Below are 21,489 nucleotides of genomic sequence, written 5' to 3' on the forward strand. Positions count from 1 at the left end.
ACAGGATTTTTCCGAACAAATCAGACGTTTTATGCTTGAAATGAAATTACATATGAAGATTAATGAAAAATAAAGAAGTTATCCAATATAAATGTTGCGTTATTTGCTAACAACATTACTTGCGAGCTAGCGTAAGCAATTTGGCAAAACAATTGCGCAAATTTGATGTAAACAAAATAATGTCAGCAAAATATTCCAGATTCACTTATTAATGAGCCTCCCTTGTTTGAAAACGGTTCGGAATCTCCATACAAAAGGAAGAAGGATAGAATATTTCAAGGGTATCTTCCTGGAAGCAGTGAAATCGCTTCAGACGGGTCTAAATTCTGTCCAACAGAACAACTTCAGAGAACATGTAACACATTATTGAGTAAATATAATAGGTACACGAATAAAGTTTTTTTTAGGCGGTAAGAAACTCACTCGCCTTTTTGGGAGTTATTCTCCGGGTGACCAAGGAAATGTTATTATTAATCAAAACCAAATTTGGTGATTGATCAGGAGCGTCAACGGTTCCATCAGAGAGGCTGTTCCACCATTCGGTGAATCGAAGCGAGAAGAAATATTGTCGCATGGATGTGTTACAACGCAGTTTTTTTTAGTTTATAGCTATGTCCCCTGGCGGTGGTTCCAGTTTTAAATTCAAGGACACCTTCTGGGACCTTGTATAAACTGTAGGTATACTTCAATCAAGTTCAATGAGGTCACCACGCAGACGTCGATAACAAAGGCTTGGAAGTTTCATAATCTTTAATATTTTTTATAAGACTTACCTTTTAATCCCGGAATTAACCTTGTTGCACGTCTTTGAACACTCTCGACTAAGTTTTTGTCCTTTTCTAGATTTGGCGACCACACAGCGTTTTCAAACTCTAGGTTCGGACGCACGACAGCGACAAACAACAGCTTCGTCGCTTCTGCATCTAGGTACTAGTATGAGCGTCTGACCAGTACAAGTCGTTTATTGGCTTCATTGAGAGCGCAGCCGTGCACCACCAATTTTGTGCACCAATAAGCCCTGAATCGAACGCCTTGGATCCCTCCGGACATCCACCAATCAGCCGTGAACCACTCGGCCTTGTCTTCCTCCGGCCTCGCATAGAACCTGCCGTGCACCACCAGGCCGCGGATCGAATCTGACTTCCGGGCATCGTTAAATTACGTAATTTTACGTTCATCGCATCTGAGGTTAGGTTTCAGATAGCATAGTTCTGTTCCAAAATTTATCGTCCTTCAACAAGTGACCGTTCGACCGAGGGCTGGTTCGACCCATGGCCTAGATACGGGCGGCTTGAAATGTTGAAGGCTACGTTCCGGAAGGCAGGAATCATGATGGTCCATTACATCCAGGGTCTTCGGCAGGCGACCCGCTTCATTAACTGGAGCTTCAATATGCTTAAAAATTTTCAGCTCATTGCCGACATAAACTATAAATATTTTTCCATTGTCGACTTCGACACCATCACTCTCTCGTTGGAACGACACTTGCCCATTAAAACGCAGCTGCCACGTATCAGCCCAGTCAACTAACCTGTCAAGATCACCGTACAGCCATACTTTTTGCGACGTATTTTTCACTTTATTATAAACTTTTGTGTCGTCAGCATACATCGAGCACGCGATAGACATCGCTTCTGGCAGGTTCATAAACTCAACGAATAAAACAAGCCCGAGAACCTTTACTTGCGGCACGCCGCTGCCTACTGAAGCCCAGTCTGATTCGGTCCCATTAATACTGACACGTTGTCGTCTCCCTACCAGAAAATTTGTGATCCATTTGAGTACATTACACTCAATTCCCAAAGACTTCAATTTACGCAATATGCAGCCGCTCATGAGAGACACTCTCAAATGACTTGGCAAAATCGAGGTACACTGCATCCACACGCTCCCATTCATCCAGTGGGTGGATCCATTCATTCCAAGTAGACAAGAGGTTAGTGATGCGGGATTTACCGGCAATAATGCCATGTTGACAGTCGGATATGAGATTCTTAACAGTCAATTGATCAATTACCTCGCAAACGGCATTGTCAAACTGACGGAGTGACAGTTTGTAGCCTTTTTTGAACAATGTTGTCACTTGAGCTTCGTTCCAGTCGGCTGGCCAGATCCCTTTGTTCAAAGTTTTTTTTTTTAAAAAATGCCGTCAAAAGGCCGTCCAGGACTGTTGTTAACTCTTTGAGTAATCTTGGGTGGAAGCCGTCCGGTTCACATGACTTGTTTGGATTTACAGCGATAAGGCGCTTGAGAACCTCTTCTTCTTGTATTTCAAAACTTGTTAATTTAGAGCCGACTGGGCGCTCCTCAATAGCTGGAATACTGTTCAAATCCTCTTCAGTGAATACGCTACTGAAAAACTGATTAAGAACGTTAGCCTTGCCCTCATCAGAGGATATCTTTCGTTGATCTACGCGATCAACGAAACGCGACTTTCAAATCAGAAATACCGTCCTTTATCTTGGACTTCAAGCAAGCGTACAAAAAGAAGGCTTTCGGGTTCTTTTTTGCATTTCTAGCAATATTTTTTTCGAGGGTTTTTACTGCAGTGCGACAGCTTTCTTTAGCTTGATTTTGAGCTCTTGCGTATAGGTTATAGTCAGCATCGCTACGAGTCTGTAAACAACGCTGGTAGGCGTCCTTTTTTGTTTGCAGCTTAGCTAGAACTGTACTGTTCATCCACTGAGTTTTTTTGGCTCCACCAAGCTTAATTTTAGGTACACACGCATCAACTGCAGACATAACCGTGTCATTGAAAAATGACCATGACTCAGCCACATTCATGTCCTTAACACAGTTCGGAATATTCACTGCATTCACTGCTTCACGGAGTTTTTCATAATCGCCTTTCGCAAAATTCAAACGCTCACGCTTTCGAGGCGTCTTTTCTGAACAGCACGTTAGACTGAAAAACAATGATTGGTGATGGCTTTTGCCCAATGGAGCCTCGTGACGAAGCTCATCTAACATTGATTCATTACTAGTAAACACCAGGTCTAGAATATTGGGAGTCTGATTACTTCTATAATGGGTTGGCTTAGTAACGTGCTGGGCTAGGAAGGAGTCTCTCACTGACTTCATGAACAAGGATGCTGGGTGATTCTAGCTCTGGATGCTTAAAATCACCAACGATCAACGTGTGTGACCTACGGAAAGCCATGCTCGGTAAAAGACTGTTTAGTACTGTATCGTTATCAGAGGAACTGTTTGGTGATCTATACACGACGCCTATGAGGAGGCTATCTTTGCCTTTGAGAGAAAGTTCGCATCACACTGAATCTCTAGTTGATTGATGTTCTGCAGATAACTTGATTTGCTGGGCCCCATAAGAGGTTTTAACCCACAAAGCTACACCTCTACTGCACTGCTCTTCATTTAAGTTATGAAAACAATCAAAACCTGGCAACTGAAATTGGCAACACTTCCCCCGTGATTTTTAGGGAGTGTTTCTGTAATACAAATAATGTCTATGCACTCGTTTGCGATCACAGTTAACAGCTCACTTTTTTGTTCAAAACGGAATCCGATTTCGTGTAAAAACATTTTAAATCTTTTTGTGCACATTCACTTTGATGCATGCTTTTTTTCTTACATTATTTACAGGCCTGGTTCTATGGACATGACTTCTTACTTGTCTACCAGCTCCGCTTACTGATCGTGTGCGGCCGGTGTTGTCTTGACATCGTGAGAGTGATTGATCTGAATCTCCGTATTTTTCCGCCTGAGTCTCTCCTGCCATTTCTTGCGAAAATTTGCAGTCTCTAAAGGGGCTCAACTTTGCACAATTGTTGCAAATGATACCCCCGCAACGATCGCAGACCACTGTAGCGCCATCTAAATTAACTAAAACCAGCTTGCAAAATTTACAAATTTCCCCTCGCTCATTTTGTGATTTGATCTTCGCATTCAGTCTAACACGACTAGAGGCCTTTCCAATTGACCTTTTTCTTGTCTGTACAGTCATCATGAAATGCAAGAGCTAAGAAAACACAACTTAAAAACTGAGTCAAGTAGAGTAAAATCGTAAAAATTTAATAAGTACTGTAAAACTCGGTTACAGACTCGAGAGTAAGCGGCTTTCAGAAAGCGGCGAGTTGGGGTTAGCAGGCGTAAGGTGTTCAGGGTAGAGGTAGACTGAGTTGGGCAAGAAATAAAGGCTGAGCTGTCCTGGGTCCTGGTGAGGCACACACGCTTCCCTCACTCGCTCCACACTTTCCCTCACTTACTCCATATGCCCGCGTTATTAAAGATGAAAACAGTGTTACTGTTTTTATCTTGTTCTTTCCATGTGTTCTTTCTTTGTACTGTTTTCATCTTTCTATACTTGTTCTTTCTATTCGCACTCTCTTTTAGTGACTTCACTGAAATTCGATCATTCACTGACACAGTCCATAAAAAATAAATGCGAAAAGAGCTCCGAAACGGCACAGTGAAATTTAAAAATTTGAGGCCACAAACACGTGCGTTCGCTCTCGTTCATGGCTCGAACTGAACTCTCGATCACGGTAATATTGTCTATCTCTCGCTTCTTGCGAGAGATAGACAATATTAAATCTTGTCTTGTCCTATTAAATCAGTTATAATCATAATGAAGGCTTAATATTGTCTTTGCATTTAACCTGATAGTATTGAATGTATAACAGTATATGTATACGATTGAATAAACTCCCACACATTTGTTACAACATCTAGGTAGTTAGGTTAGTGGGGGTTAAGTGATGAAGGATCACGTCTTCTGGTGTTTAGGAGAAGAATTAAATTCATAAAGTAGGTAGCATCCAATGTTCTATGTTCATCCTTTGCAAATATCCGCGGCTTGCTTGCCGACATCTGCCAGCACCCGCTGCTCGGCAAACACGCTAAAAAACAAGAATGATACAATATTTTTTCAGGAAGTTCGTGTGTTCGAAGCCTGGCATGGATATATAGAGGGGCGATCTGCCGCCGTGTTCGCCATACCGTTTTTGTCGGGATATTACCTGGATCTGAAATTCAACTCTCAGCATTTAAATGAATAGATTTTCCATCAACCAATTAGTTGCTTCTTTGTTCAAATTAAATTTGAAATCCAAACGTAGGAAAACTTTTATTTTGCATCGAGCGTATGTTTCAGTTTACCAATTCAATAGCTATAAGAAACGGTTCGATAAATTAATTCTATTACCGCACGGATTATCAATCCCCCAGCAATGCCGGGATTATCAGCCAGTTATAACAGTACATAAATAGAAGAAGTAAGGTAGACACATTTTTAAATAAGAAAGGCCGGCTCGACATTATGCGATGAAACTTATTTTCTCGGAACATTATAGTACCTTTAGAACTTTTTCCAATGTTGTAGGATTTTCACAGATTCGTGTTGGCAACAGCGGAACCATTTAAGTCATTCTGTGCGATAGTAATGTCCCGTTTTCTCTGCTTTCCGTTTCGTACAAGTATCCTCTCTCTTGTGCATAAATTTTCACGTCGAGAATGACTTGTGCCTCAAGCCCATAATATGAGTGACGTTCAGTAATTTTTGTAACCACTTTCATGGCAGTTGAGCTATACTTGCTTTCGATAACTGATCGTGCCTTCTTTATTTTTTGCTGCTGTGGTAAGAGAGCATTTAACACACAAATTATAACTTACCAATGTTAATTTCTAATGAACACTGCGTGTTTTGTAATCATTTTACTCTCTGGACCCACTGGTGTCCGCGATTTGTCTAATTACTGCACATACATTTGGAGATGACTTCTATCATTTTCCGAAATTAAGCATCGTTGATTATGTATTTTTGCATATTTAAAGGACGGGGTTCACTTATGGCAATTATATTGTTACGCTGCATTTATTTCTTTGAAATTATGAGGAAAATTCTTGTTAATAAGGTGGAAGGACAAGGATTTGGCTTTTCTTGAATTTGGCATTTGGAGTTTACCTTAATTATTCGGCAGCTTCCCCATGCCCAAGTACAAGTGACACAGAACACCAATGGTTTTCATCCACGGATCCACGGTATATTTTACTTATGAGAGCTCAATGTTCAACATGTTTATTATAGTCACTTTTGTTTGCGTTCACCTCAAGCAGTTGACGTTTCCGAACCATGTTGATCGGAATTAGTTTTGTTTGTTGCGTTTGTATGGCCGCAGTGCTTGAATCATTGAACTTTTTTGATACTGCTTTTGTATAAATTTATTAGTAGTAGAGATTTAATTATATTATTTTATCGTTAATATTCATGCATAAAGTCTTTTAATTTCATTCTGGTGGAAAACAGTGATTCCGTAGCCTGGAAAGGTAGAGTTTGCGATTAAGCTGCTCTGTCAAATTTATTGTTTATCAATTGCTGCATGCTCTCATACTCATCAGGGGTTTTCACATATTCTTTTCAACACCGAAATACCTTTTGAAGACATGCTGTAATAGCGTTTTTCTTGCATTAAAATTCATAACGTAATTGCAGTGGGCTAATTAGTATTTGTGGAATAGCAGTACAACTCACCAACTGAGTAGTTTTGATTTGAATTTTAAGTAAAATGTGCATTTAAATGAATTTTTCTCTTATTAACATTACCTTAGCTGACGATCAGTAATGAAATTAGAAATTCTGGAATTCAGCATGATGTTTCAAGCTGAATTCCAATTCGAAATAGCTGTTTCAAGCAACGCCAGGAGTACCAGCTATTTAGTCTATAGAGTACAGTTCACGTTTCTGTGGCCTCTAGAAAATCATATCCCCCTCATCGTCAGCTTCTTGACTAATATATGAAAATTGACAGTGACATAATATCTTTAGGGTTTCACTCAATTTCCAAATTTTCCCCCTAGTAAAATCAAGTTCCTATAAAAGTGATGGCATGATGAAGCCACGGAAGCTGAGCTTTGTGTTGGTAGTGCTTTTTGCGTCATGTACGATATATCGGTGGTATAGTGTGAGTCACACCGCCATCGAAATTCCCTTACACCAACGTGGCCTCTACCACGTCAACCTCCAAACTCATCCCGTAGCCTTCGTGTTTACCCTGTGTACAGGTTGGTGAATTACGCGAGTAATAGTTTTCAATACTGGATGAATTATTGTGAAATTTAAATGCTAATTTTGAATTAAGATAAAAAGATCAAACACAAAGCATTATTTTTTAGTCGATTTTATTTATATTTTTGTTGTGGGAGGTTTGCAATACCTGAAATAAAGTTGAGATTATGGATCATCGCCGTCAACTTTGTGCCTAATTAAACTTTCATTTTTCTAATTCCATCTGAAATGTGATTGAGTACACAGTACGAATCAATTCACCCAATATGAGACCAGACGGAAGTGAATTAATTCAATACTTATCCGCAGGCGGCTCTCGGTCGGTGGCGATCGCTGGCGTGACGACAGACGAGCGGCAGCTGCGGCAGACTATCGTGCTGCTCAAGTCTGCCGCCCTCGCCACCCGCACCCGCCTCAGGTGCGCATGAGCGATGTCCGATCGTAAGGGTCTGCTTTAAAACGATGAAAATTTTCAGAGCTCTGGGAAAGCAGATCAGGGTAAAATTTGATCTCGCTTGTCAATTCGGCCGTCATCAACAGTCAACGGTTCGTAATCGCTGTAACGAAATAACTACAGCTAAGTTTTTCTGCAGGCAACAACGGATGTGAATATGACGGATGAAAAACGGGCGTTTGGCACGAGCCAGTAAAACTTTTCGCTCAGGCTTGAAGAAAGCGCGGAAACATGTTGACAGCACAAGCTGAATGCTCATAAATTACCGTCACTGCTCATGACTTACCGTCACTGCTCATAACTTACTGTCACTGCTCATAACTTGCCGTCACTACTCATAACTTGCCGTCACTGCTCAAGACTTACCGTCACTACTCAAAACTTACTGTCACTGCTCATAACTTGCCGTCACTACTCATAACTTGCCGTCACTACTCATAACTTGCCGTCACTACTCATAACTTGCCGTCACTGCTCATAACTTGCCGTCACTACTCATAACTTTACGTCACTGCTCATAACTTGCCGTCACTACTCATAACTTTACGTCACTGCGCATGAACAACGCTTTCGTTACACCAAGGTAATGACAGTCCTCGATTGGCTGCCTGCGGTTAAGATGTAAAAGGTATACGGTGCTTCATAAAAAAAATTCCTTTCCCTAAATTAATAATGTACAAAATTTTATTATCTTTTGTCAAAGTCTAAACAGTATGAATAAGTAGCAGAATAAGCATAAAAATTCTGAAATTGTTTCTAATTTGTGAAATGAGAGACATTTAAGCGATTGGATGAACGAACACCGAGACCTTATGACCTTATGTCCAGTTTAGGATTCAGCCTATACGGTCACGCTGATGCGCCGCCCTCGCCATGGAAAGCTATGCAGTAAGGTGAAGCGAAAAATCTTTTATTTTTTGAGTTCGCAGCACGAATATAATTTTTTATGTGAAAACCTGCCAAATGAGTCTTATTCAAAGAATTCTCCAAGCAAACAATTTTTTAATTTGACGCGATTGGAAATTGAAAAAACGCGAATTTCCGCCAAATTATGATATTAATGTCAAATTTTTTTAAATTAACTGGGATTATTGCGGTGATAATGCTGATTAAATATTTACTCATCAATTATAAATTAATACACAAAATAAAATACTAATCGATCTATGCCAATAGGTTCTTATTGCCTCATACGCAAGTTAAAGGACGCGCCAGTCCCCGCTCCACCCCGCCCCCAACCCTTGATTAAGGTTAGGATTTCAATATCGCGTGTGTCCCGGTGGGTTGCAGGTTATTTTATCGGACTCTTGTTATTTTGAAATCTTGATTATTGCATGCAGACTTATTTCATCAAAATACTAAGGTGTTTGAAGCATATGTTGTTTGAGCGAGAACCAGGATAAAAGTTCTATTATGAAAATGGCGCCATTTCCTTGAGTGAAAGTGTATACAGAAAGGAAACAATTACCACTTATTATTTAAAACATCAGGCATAGATGAAGACTGGTTTAAAATATCAGGCATCGACGAAAGAAATGTCAATGCGATGATTGTATATACACCCTGTGATGTTTCTTGCTGGCATTGCGACACCAGAAGCGGTTCTGCAGTATATAGACAAAAAAGTGCCCTCTTTTCTACAAGCCTTTCTTGATTACTGTCAATCAATCGTTTAAGTTGATAATACAGGATAAACTTTAGACGATGAAGTTCTGTCGACCCGCAGTTTGCAAATGTTATGAACTAGTCTAGGACCGCTGTCTCTCATAGCAGTTTCCAATTTTGACAACAATATCAACAAAATGGTAATATCTCATCATCTTAATTATATCGTCAAATCCATTCATTCTGCGGGAAAAGCTTTATTGTTAGGGAACCTGATCGGTGTACAGAAAACGTTAGAAGATGAAACGTACAATTTAAGTATCCAAGTAACCATTGAAGGTCATCATTCAAAATTTCAATGCATGCACTTATGAAAAAAAATCGAAGCAAAACTGCTACATACCTTTCAAGTTGAATAAGACGAAGAACAACTCATCATGTTGATATTTTCTGCGAAGGTATAGGAGGTTGATTAGCGAGACAAGTCCTGTTGTTGGTCATGATATTTCCAAAATACGTATAGGTTGTTCTTCCTTGTCCAAAATGTGTCGCGTATTATGAATGTTCATAATTTTGCGTTGGTCCTCGAGAGCGGCTTGTTCCAATGGCGGTACCAATTCTTACCTCTATTATTTCCGGAGAAGTTTTTGAATCTGTAGCAATTGCAGCAGCGAATACCATAAGTAACTTTTATTTTTATTTGAATTTATCGCATTGCTGTTTGAATACTTTGCTGTTTGAATATTTTTGCTTTCTGTTTATCAACAAAGCCTGATGTTTTAACTCATTCAGCCACTCATTCAGACTAAAGGATTAATGCCATTTTCATTATAGAGTTTAACTTCTGAGCTATACTGACGTCAGGATTAGTGTAATTGATGAATATGAGCACGAACTGCTTTTTCCTTGTTCACGCTCCAACAACACGTTTTACCGTGGTATGATGGCAACATTCTCTCACTAATGTTGCAAGCTTAAAAAAAAAACAACTGACGCACGTTAACATGGCCTGTTATACTCGTAGTGATGCTAAAAACTAGGCGTTAATTTGAGCTTTAACGGTAAAATCGAATATGAATCCCATCTCTATTTGAAACAAAGTATTTATTGTAAAGCGTTGAAGAAGATGAAGTACAATATGACATGCTCCGAATAACATTTCAGAAATAATAATAGTCCTCCAAAATAACGTGCAGACCCACCGGGACACAAGCGTGAGTGAAATACTCCGGTCAACCTACTGTAGGTGTTGGGGAAGGGGAGTGGAGTATAGGGACTGGCTCGTCAATTAAACTTGTGTATGAGTTTAGAAGACCCTCTAGTATCCATCGAGGCGTGCCTTATTTTGTTTACTGATTTATTATCAAGTTCTAAATATTTTTTCGGCATTATCACCTCAATAATTCAGGATAAGTTCCGAAAATTTTGCATAACAGTCAAAATTACGCAGAAATTTCGTTTGTATAAATTTTCAATGGTTTTGCGCCAATTCTAGAAATTATTTGTTTTGAAAATCATTTAAACGTTATTCATTCGGCTGCTTCACGCATAAAAAGTCACAATCGTACAGCGAATTTTTAAAACAAGTACTCTTTCGCTCCACCCTACCATGCAGCCTATCTGAGGCTTACGTCAGACAAAAAGACTATCAAGAGTCCGCGTTACAACACATAGCCACCATACAGGCTCGGTTGTCTTCTACGAGACTCCTTCAAAAAGCCTCTCCACTCTAACTCCTCTTGTTAATGAGATATCCGACTGAAATTTCGAATACTTCTCCTTACGGGGAGCGTCTACCACAAATTTTATCTTGATTATTCACAGACGGATCACTTTGAAACTTGGTACGTATATGTAGAAAAGGAATTCTAAATTTTTTTACTGTGAATTTTTCGAAAAAAATTAAAGAAAACGCGAAATCATTAGAAAACGGCCAATAAGGGGGTACTTTAGAAATCCTATCTCCTCCTAGGATTTTTAAGCTACAACATCGAGACACATATCATTCGATGCGCAAGGACCATATCTACGAACGCTTATGCGTTTTTTGAAATTCTCATTTTTGTGGGCGTAGGGGCATTTTTTGTAAATTTTTCGGAAATTTTTCGATTTTACCCACTGCCACCCCCCTTTTTGCAAAATAAAATCCAAACTATAACGAAATTAGAAACACGCTAACTAGCGTTCTTAGATCTTTTCCTTGCAAATCGAATGATATATGTCTCATTGTTGTAGCTTTAAAACTATAGGAGGAGATAGATTTGCAGTGACAATAAGTTAACTTTTCAGTAGAGCCAGACAAAGTCGCGTATGCCTCGAAATAGACATTCAAGAGTGCAAGGTTGCAAGACTAGACGATACTGGAGCTCAATTTCTGTCACGAGTGGCTCGAACGGCGGCACGAGAACCATCCCGTACGACTGCAGACGGATAACTGAAGCACAGCGTGTTCAGACTAGCTATTTAAGTGCGCTACCGAAAATTTCGACCTATCTTAAATGTTAAAGAACTCTACCACCCCTAACTCTTTCGCGATATGTCATGAACGCATAAATCAACGCGCAGAGATGGTTTTGGTACCGTTAGATGCGTCAGAATGTAAGCTTTAAGATGAGTATAAAAACCGAAAAAGTCAAAATTTTCGATTTTGGAGTAGACGCTCCCCTTAAACTGTTATTGATATGAAATATCAATATAAACTAATTCTCTGGTCTTTGTTAAGGGGACCGACTACCCTAAAATTTTCAATTTTGGCGTTTTCCGGTTTTTGTGCTCATCTTAAAGCTTACTTTTTGACGCATCCAACCGTACCAGAATCATCCCTCTACGTCGAAAAATGATTTCGTAACAGCCCCCCAGGAACGGGGGGCGGTGGGGGGCGGCCTTAACAAATTCCTAAGGCATTAATTACGGGGCGTGACTTGATATACTGCCAGATGCAGCCAGGTCTTTCAGTGCCCATCATGACAGCGAGGTGAAAGGTGTGCAGCCACTCGCTCTATGCCTTCCTCACTTAGTTTTAAGGCTTGGTTGCGGTATGTTGGCTACGTTACGACTCTTTTACGTCATTTTACGTACCGCCCGGCAGTTTTTTGGGCGTCCTGAAAACCTCCGATTGGTCGCACGGCAAACCTATCTCCTCCTACAGTTTTCAAGCTACAGCAATGAGACACATACCATTCGACTCGCAAAGACCATACCTATCGAACTGATGATCATTTTTTGAATTTCTGTCTGGTTCGTTTTTATATGGGGGAGAAGGGGGGGGAGGGGGGAAAATACGAAAAAATGAGAAAAATGGGATATAACGCACATAAAAAAAACTGAGGGGAAAATGAGAAAAATGATCATCAAATCTATAGGTATGGTCCTTACAAACCGAATGATACGTGTCTCGATGTTGTAGGATGACATTTGTAGGAGGAGATAGATTTTCTAAAGTACCCCTTTTTAGCCGTTTTCTATGAATTTCACGTTTTCTATCAATTTTTTCGAAAAATTCATAGAAGCAAAATGTTCTTATTTTTACATTTTACGTATGTTTGTGAAGTTTCATGATGATCGGATAATAACTGTAGAAGTTTTTCCGGAGGGTAGTCGGTCCCCGTAAAGACCAGAGAATTAGTTTTATTTATTAGCTTCTTGTTAGTTTTTTCAATAAGTCGTACTAAATTCTTCGTAGGTGTTGGAAGGTTGAAAATTAAATTAAATTACTCGGAAAACAATCTCAAAGTTCTGACGAAGCCGGTGGTTTGAACTTTTGAAGGTTGATAGCTGGAGTCCTCTCCTTAATGATGAGGGCCTCAGCTATCGCCAGTCGTATAGGATCGGGGCATCGCATAACGATACTGGTGCATTCTTCCAATATCGGGCGAGTGACATTGGAACATAATATATAATATTATGTAATATTATAATAACATAATAAAAAATAACATAACATATATAGTAACAATAATTGCACTTTACCGGACTATGCTTATTTTTGACCCAGGGACGTAAGTAAAATTGAAGCGAAAGGTAGTAAAATTAAACCCACACCCCAAATTTGTGCAAAGACCAGATGGACCCTCATCTCCTACCCGCATTACGGTTTCCCTCAGTATCGTTAGCGGTTGTGCACACTAGCACAGAAAGCAATTGACTCCGCTTTCCACAATAAAAAGTGTGGTCATTTAAAAATAGGCGACCTTATCATCACTTTTATATTGTTATTAATAATAGGATCGAAGCAAAGTAAAATGATAACGGACATATTAAAATATTATCAGAAGTAGTAAATATAGTGTGTGAATAATTAGCTTGAATTACGCCAAGTAAGAGTGCTGGAGTGAAGAGCCTGCGGGTCTTGTTGATATCCTGTAGATCCTGTTCATCCTTTAACATCGAACCCCCACCTTCTTATTTGGGACTGCTCTGTCGGTGACGTGGGCACACACTTTTTCTGCCTTCCTTTTTTTGGGTGGATAGCTAGAGGTCAGCATAGCCCAAGTCCACAGTGCGATTCATATATCTTCCCGAGCGTAACGCAGCCGGGCATCTTCACGGCTTTCGACACATAGCGCCCACCACAACAGCGCCGCTCAGTCACAGGCACTGGTTCACAGCGCCGGAGTACAACTGGCCGGAACGCAACAGGCCCTGCCGCAACAGGCTTATCCTAACGTAACCTAACCTAACCTGCGCCTGTTGCGGTAGGGCCTGTTGCGCTCCGGCCAGTTGTGCTCCGGCGCTGTGAAGCAGTGGCTGTGTTGTGCAAAGCGGATTTACTGTTAGCCGGAGTTATCCACAGCTCATTGATCTGAGGCTATGTGTAGATATTGCATGCTGATGGTTGGCGTTGGGCCCAGGGCCTGTTTACGAGTCGATTTTGTTACCCACGGCTGCGCTCCCCCTTTTCTACCTAAAGTTGGGGAACGGGAGGGGAGATTCATAGGTGGTGAGTGTGTGGAAACCATGGCACAGCCGTAGACAAAAACACGCAAACTGTGGTTTTCTCCCACTTAAAGCTTCATACTGTGGCACACCACTTCAACTAACGCTGTCGAATGTCAATTCATAATATCATCTGGTTGCATTTCAACTTTCAAGATTAAAATATTCCTGTAGGTAAACGTCCTTTGCACTGTTCGCGTTACTTATGTTTGTGGACAATAGTATTGAGCGTTTATGTAAGACTTTATTTAATTTCTGTCTCTATAGGTTCATCTTGCTGAGCGATGACATTGATATATACAAGAAAGTCTGTTCAAAAATAACGCAATGGCCTTCGGAATACTCGACCCGAGTTTCATTAGAATTCAGACAAATATACGTTCCGTCGGACTCCTCAATACTGGAATTGTACGACAAATGCTCGACTGAGCGATTGTACCTGCCGCGAGTGTTGCCAGACGTCGATGCTGTCGTCTACCTCGACACTGACATGATATTCCTCCGTGCGCCTGAACTACTGGTCAAGAAGTTCCAGCTCTTCGACCAAACGCAGATATTTGGAATGGCTCCCATGGATGGATACTACTCGTCGCATACCACCCAAGTAAGACTGACATCATTACATTAACAATAGACGGCCTCTGTGGCGTCTATATTAACAGTGGAGTGCTCTCTCTCACTGGCTGTCCTTGTTCAAAAGTTACCAAATCGCAAGTGCGTGTCACTTGGAGCTTGTGACTGTATACTAGGGTGAAAGGAAAAACCAACTTTTTTTGGAAAATCGCACTCCGACGACAATTTTTTATGTGGACACTTACAACCTGAATGCCCATCGAACGATTTTCCAACCAATATCTAGCGTTGCCGTAAAGTCGTTGAAAATTTTGAAAAAGTTAATTTCGGATCAATTTTGACTTCATTGTTAAACTTTTGAAAATCAACCTGGAATTTTGTGGTGATACTGTTGAATGAATATTTAATATTCAATGATAAATCAGTGATAAAGTATGGCACAAATCGAATGACGCTAAGCTGTTTTCCTAGCCTCATGCGCCAGTACCTACCCCACCCCTCCTCTTAAACCTATAGGTTGACCAGAGGATTATACTGTCACTTGTTTCTGTACTCTGTGAGTTTGCTGGTTATTTTATTGGACTCTAATATCACCTTGAAATATTTTTAGCGCATTTAGTCGCATTTTATCGTTATCTCATTCAATTCCTATCAACAAAAATTTGCTTTTGGTAGAGACGAAATTTTTATCCGATTGTGCAACTAGAACCTACAACAGCTTGGTTTTCAGCTCGTACGCGAGGATAACAGATCATGCTGGTCTGAGTCAGTTCTACTTTGAATCTTGCAACAAGAGTGAACGAATGCTGCCAACATTGAATTGACTATAGGTTGTGGTAGTGCGCCATCAACTGAAACCAGCAGCGGCATTTCGGGGGAGTCTTGCTGTTCTCGATTGTAGAAGTCTGATTTTTCCATATGCTGCACCAATTTCCTGGCCTCGACTTTCTCATAAACCTTGATTTCATGATTAAGGTCATGATCCATTGAAGCCGCCAGCTTTAAATTTTTGGCTTTATCTCATGGACCTCTATTTAGAAAGTACTAATCATTCTCACATTGAGGTAGCATGAAACGTTTCCATCTCTCCACAATGCTTTTCATAGCAAAGTCAGTGTGAACTTCTGCGCTACGAGATGCTTTTTCCTTTCTTTTTCTTTCAGGCAGTTCATCCGGTCTCGCTGCCGAAAAGGTAATTAGTTTTTGGATACTCATCTGTAGGTCCGGTATCGAACTCAATGTTCACCGAAACCCCGCAACCTTGTAGTTCTTGAAGGACTTCATTTTTCTTTTCCTGTTTTGGGTTGCGGTCGGTTGATGGAAACTTCTTCAAACTGAGTTCCCAGCACTTCGTCCATGTCACGATCATCTATAATAAACGTACAATAGTTATTTTGTCAAAGGACCCTTTGTGGTACTAATTTTAGCTCTAAACTGGGCATATTTATAGAAATATTTGGGTTGCTCCCAAACACGCGCACTCACGCGACGCTAAAAAGAACTTCCACTACTAAAGCTCTGTAAGTGATATGAGAATTAGTTCAATAACTAACTAATGAAGTTTCATGCACGTGTGATACCCACCAAATAGAACTCCTGTCCACCACATGCAGGCTAGTCGTTTTTCCTTTTGTATAGAAAATGAAGACATAACTTCCTCCTAAAATCTTAGGTGCCGTTCGTGGGTAAGGGTTTTTGTGGCGCTCCGCTGCTCGTAAACTTGACACGCTGGAGGCAGAAGCCTTTCGAAGAGCAGACATTGGAGGACATCATGACGGCCTTCAGAGACCGCATCCAGTCGGGGGACCAAGATGTGCTCAACATGATACTCATTGAGGTAGGAAGCGAGCTGAACATGAAACAATGAGGTGGAGGACGTTTTGAACACGTTCAGGTTAACACGATCTGAAGACCACCCTCATCCTCTAATTTCCGAAGTTTAGTGTACATGAAATGTTTTTTTCAAATAATGTTAACGTACTTACCTACCCATTAGAAACGAACAACATTCACGAAGTTGAATCAATGAACTAAATAATCGAATAAAATGCGAGTTTTGTATTTTATTCATTTCTACTAGAACTAGCCCATTTTCACTACACTCTTCAAATTAGTTTAATTTTACCTTAAAATTTAATTACAATAAATGTTCATTTTACTTTCTCATACTTTCATTCGATAGTTTTTCATTAAAACCAGTCTTTCATCATCCTTCTCAGAGTAGGGTTGTTGCTAATTAGTCAATCAAGCAGATAATAGGTTTATCTCACCGCGGCACGAGACATTTTAGACCGCCGTATTTCGACTTTTCGTTATTTACTCGCACTATCAACGTGCAGAAGCCACACCTGCTTCATCAGCTTGGATGTGAGTGGAGCAGCCATATGGAGCAGTGCATGGAATCCGACTATCGGTGCCCTCGCATACATAATGTGGGGTTCTCCATTCTGCACGGCTTCAGGGGGCGCTTCTTGACCGACGAGTACTTCAACTATCATGCATTCAACAGGGTTAGTAGTTGAGGAACTAGACGAACCGACTGCCAAATAAAGTATAAATAAAACAATTAAATTCATAGTTTTTGATAGTTAACATATGTATCTGTAAATTCAAACGGCACAGGGTTGAAATAAAATGTCTGACACCACGTCGGGTGTTGCCAGATGACGTTCCGTGCCTGGGAGGAGCACGCCATGGGAGCCCCTCTAGGCGCCCTCGTGTCCGACCTGCTGGCGTCAATGAGAAAGGCAGAGCTGGAACGCAGAGGCAATGACGGTTCACCATATTTTGGAGCACAATTCTGCAGATGCCTGATGAAGTCCTTGTTTATGTCCTTCTTGGATGGAAATTCAAACGAGAAATTTATGGACGGGATCGAAGTGTTTTGCAATGCCAAACGAAGTTAGTGCAGATTCAGGTAGAAGCTGTGAATCAGTCAAGTATTTCTTCGAATCAGTGATGGTGATATCATTTATTCAAAGGCAATGGGTCGATTCCGTTGTGATCAGAAGCCAAACTAAGCTTGCCAGGTCATCCGTCAATTCGATTCTCGTTTTTCAAAAGACCGCATAGCGATATTTCTAACCTAATTCCTTATGTGATGACCCATGTTCAATAGAGCAGATTGCTTTTCTCTAGAAATCGCTATCCCAAGTAGTAGTATAGAGAACGAATGTATAAGCAAAGTTGAGCGCAGCGCGTACCAAATGGCTAAAAATAACGGGTTAGAGTCCATTTACCCACGATTAACCAAGCACTCACAATATTTTTAAACCACTGCAGTTGGTAAAGTTTGGGAACAATTCGTTCCTAAAAACATGGTGCTTAACCTAGGGCTAATGTCCTACTCAATCACGATATTAGATACTTCTTTGGGATATATAATCGATTTAAATGTTTTACATACACTCCAGAACTGGGGTGCTCATCTTTATTGATCAACACAAAGCTATAAGGTACTAAAGAATTGATGTCACTTATTTGCTTAAATCGCAAGTTAACCAAAAATTTAAAAGCAAGGATTAAACCACAAATGTTCATATCTTTATGGAAAACGTTTCGGAGTCCAGCTCCATCGTCAGTTCGTAGAATCTATAATTTACATAGAAAGTCACAAATTAGTACAATTGAAAGCACAAAAAAACACAATTAAAATCCTAAACTTACAAGTACCAGGGCACAAAACCTATCTATTCACAATTTCAAGAGGATAGGAGCTACCAGCTGAATTTAAACTGGGCCTAAGTTTAAAAATGTACAATGATTCTAAAATACGCAAATCTGAAGTACCGGAGGTGGAAGCTAACACTCTAAAGTCACTGTCAGAAACAGGGACACCACACTGCTCGGCGTGAGTGCGCACAGCCGAATGAGGGGGGCGCGATANACTTCATATTGTTCTGGTAAACAGTTTCAAAATCGGTTCTTTCTTTAGATATAAAGATATGCTCCATGTTCATATGCGATCGTCCCTGGTTTATCAATTTCGTTGTGCACAATGTGCATCTGCGTACGTCGGGATGACGTCTCGCAATCTTTATTCCAGGGTCGCTGAGCATAAGGGCAGGAGTTGTAGGACCGGACAGTTACTATCGCGCCCCCCTCATTCGGCTGTGCCCACTCACGCCGAGCAGTGTGGTGTCCCTGTTTCTGACAGTGACTTTAGAGTGTTAGCTTCCACCTCCGGTACTTGAGATTTGCGTATTTTAGAATCATTGTACATTTTTAAACTTAGTCCCAGTTTAAATTCAGCTGGTAGCTCCTATCCTCTTGAAATTGTGAATAGATAGGTTTTGTGCCCTGGTACTTGTAAGTTTAGGATTTTAATTGTGTTTTTTGTGCTTTCAATTGTACTAATTTGTGACTTTCTATGTAAATTATAGATTCTACGAACTGACGATGGAGCTGGACTCCGAAACGTTTTCCATAAAGATATGAACATTTGTGGTTTAATCCTTGCTTTTAAATTTTTGTATAAGGTACTTTATACGACCCATTACACAGTTCTTGAAACTCTGCAAAGGTCAAATCGCAATGTAATCACTGAATATTCTTCATTTCGATGAAATGTAACTCGAAGAAAATTATTAAATTTGAATTCGTTCTAACGGCTTGTCTTGGTCATTTGTAATAGTTTTGGGATAAGTAAAATGTACTAAAGTTATTGTGTTTTTCAATGGTGTAAAAACAAAAAAACTATCAGCAGAATTTTAATTCTTTTCCGATTGAGATAAGAAAACGAATGTATTCTAATATAAATTCCCGAATGAAATACAATAACTATTCTACGTAGCAATATTATTTGCTATATTTAATTAATTTATTAGGGTTTCATAGTTATTCCCCATATTTTGTTGATTAAGCAGAATTAAAATTTGACGATTAACATTTTTGCCTGCAATTTATTGCACATCAATCATACATTTCAATCATTAAAATATATCCAATTGGATAGCAAAGGAAAATAACTTCAGAATATTATGCAGCAACTGCACGCATGCAGCTCAGGGGCATTTTCTAATCATTATCCTCACTGAACAAATTTACTCTGGGGTTTCCTTCTCAAGGTTTCCCGGTCACCACATGCATGCATGTGACCAGGAAAATATTTCGAAATAACTAAGTTTGTTACAATTAGTTCCTCTGGTCTTTCCGAAAAAATCTGAGCTCTTGACACACAAGCAACTGATCTAAGTAGGATCGTGTTAGTAGTAAGCGGTGAGTAAAGATGAAACTGAAGTTGATGAAATATTAATATTTTGGATGAAATGATTTTTTTAATTGGAACGATTATATCTGACTACTCATGCGCATAATTAACTATTAAAAAGATGTGATTGGTGAATAATTTTTCCTTTACTTGATTGACGTGCTTCCAAAAAAGATTCCATGCATCTTAACGTGCGAAAGAAAGAGGGAATGTAAGAAAGAAAGAGCTAGGGACTTATCCTTCCTCCAGTTATGGAGAGAGTTCTGAGCGCCGTTGTGATGTTAACTACCAATCCGGTTCCCGTATTATGGAGAGATAGGTCTGAGCGCCCCTATGGTGTTAAATAACCAACGCGATGGCACAACTTTCATGTTTACCATCCTCTTTCTGTATTATGGAGAGAGAGGTCCAAGCGCCCCTGTGATGTTAACTAACAAACGCAATGGCACAACTTTCATGCTTTCCATCCAGTTTCCGTATTATTGAAAGAGAGGTCTGAACATCGCTGTTATGTTAAGTAGCCTGACGCGATGGCGCTACCTCCAGTTTGACTGGCAGCCCATGTTGAAGATTGTGGTTCAAGTCTTCAAGTATGAATTGTTTGTCGATCAAGAGATTCTCAACATAGTTTTTAGTGAGGTAAACAACGTTCGTATCTGCTGGTGAATGATATTAAATCATACCACCTACAACAATTGCCGCCCGCTAAGAGAAATATCTTCAAAAGCAGTGTTAAGGTGTAGATAATACAGGGTCCGCCATATTTATGGCAACGGATGTTTGCTATATAAGAATAAATTGGTTTCTTGGAGACTTTTCTTTTATAATGAAGTTTAATATCATGTATTAATTTATCTATTTTATATTACAGAAGTCTAAGGTGTCTAAATTTACTATTACTTATGGCAGTAGATAGAAATGCAATTGTAACTCTTCATGAAAAGGGCGAGAGTAGTTCAGTCATTGCAAAAAAGCTCCAAATTCGTCGTGAAACTGCGTGGAAGGTGGTAAAAAAATCAAGGAAACTGGTGAAACATGCAATCGACCTGGTCAAGGAAGGAAACGAAGTGTCTGAACAAAACAAATGGTCAAAAACACGAGGGAGAAGTTGAGGAGAAACCCTCGTCGCTCAGCTGCAAAATTGGCTGCAGAAGCAGGAGTCAGTCAGACATCAATGCGTAGAGTCCTCAAAGATGACCTCAAAACCTTCCCGTACAAAATGCAAACAAGGCATGAACTAACAGACCGTCATGAGCGAATGAGGCTCGAAAGATGCCAGCACATTCTGGATCTCATTGAGGATGGCACGCTGCCTAACTTGGTGTTCAGTGGCGAGAAAAAATTTAACAGTGAACAAAGCGTTAACCGTCAAAATGACAGTTTGGATGGATCGGGATGGATCTGTGAGTCGGGATGGATCTGTGGACACCAGAACAGCAACACGACGTCAAAATCCTATGTCCGTGATGGTTTGGGCCGCGGTAACCGCCACTGGGAGGTCTCCACTCCTTTTTTGTCCCCTCAGGAGTAAAATTGAACAGTCAGCGATACATTTCGGACATTTTGAAAGCTGTGTTGTTACCTTGGGCCCGTAACCACTTCAACGGCTCACCATTGAGTTTCAATAAGACTCTGCCCCATCACATGGCTCAAAAATGACCCAAAACTGGATTCAGGGTTACATCCCAG

General features: G+C 40.2%; 1 protein-coding gene across 1 annotated transcript; it reads left to right on the forward strand.

Moving 5' to 3' along the window:
* The first annotated feature begins 6,821 nt into the window (after window positions 1-6,821).
* Window positions 6,822-18,019, forward strand: LOC108677709 (glucoside xylosyltransferase 2). The gene is made up of 6 exons (XM_018165976.2): window positions 6,822-7,020; window positions 7,334-7,442; window positions 14,286-14,622; window positions 16,264-16,428; window positions 16,931-17,101; window positions 17,255-18,019. Exons 1-6 carry the CDS (start codon window positions 6,846-6,848, stop codon window positions 17,495-17,497), a joined length of 1,200 nt encoding a protein of 399 aa, XP_018021465.2. The 5' UTR covers window positions 6,822-6,845; the 3' UTR covers window positions 17,498-18,019.
* Window positions 18,020-21,489: the final 3,470 nt, after the last annotated feature.

Source organism: Hyalella azteca, unplaced genomic scaffold (genome assembly GCF_000764305.2).
Source record: "Hyalella azteca isolate HAZT.00-mixed unplaced genomic scaffold, Hazt_2.0.2 contig15760, whole genome shotgun sequence".
Taxonomy (NCBI): domain Eukaryota; kingdom Metazoa; phylum Arthropoda; class Malacostraca; order Amphipoda; family Hyalellidae; genus Hyalella; species Hyalella azteca.

Excerpts from the sequence above, each read along its gene's own strand:
- LOC108677709 (XM_018165976.2), top strand. The coding sequence starts at position 6,846 with ATGATGAAGCCACGGAAGCTGAGCTTTGTGTTGGTAGTGCTTTTTGCG. Across the intron at positions 7,021-7,333 it reads CGTGTTTACCCTGTGTACAG|GCGGCTCTCGGTCGGTGGCG; the intron begins GTTGGTGAATTA and ends ACTTATCCGCAG. Across the intron at positions 17,102-17,254 it reads ACTATCATGCATTCAACAGG|ATGACGTTCCGTGCCTGGGA; the intron begins GTTAGTAGTTGA and ends GGGTGTTGCCAG.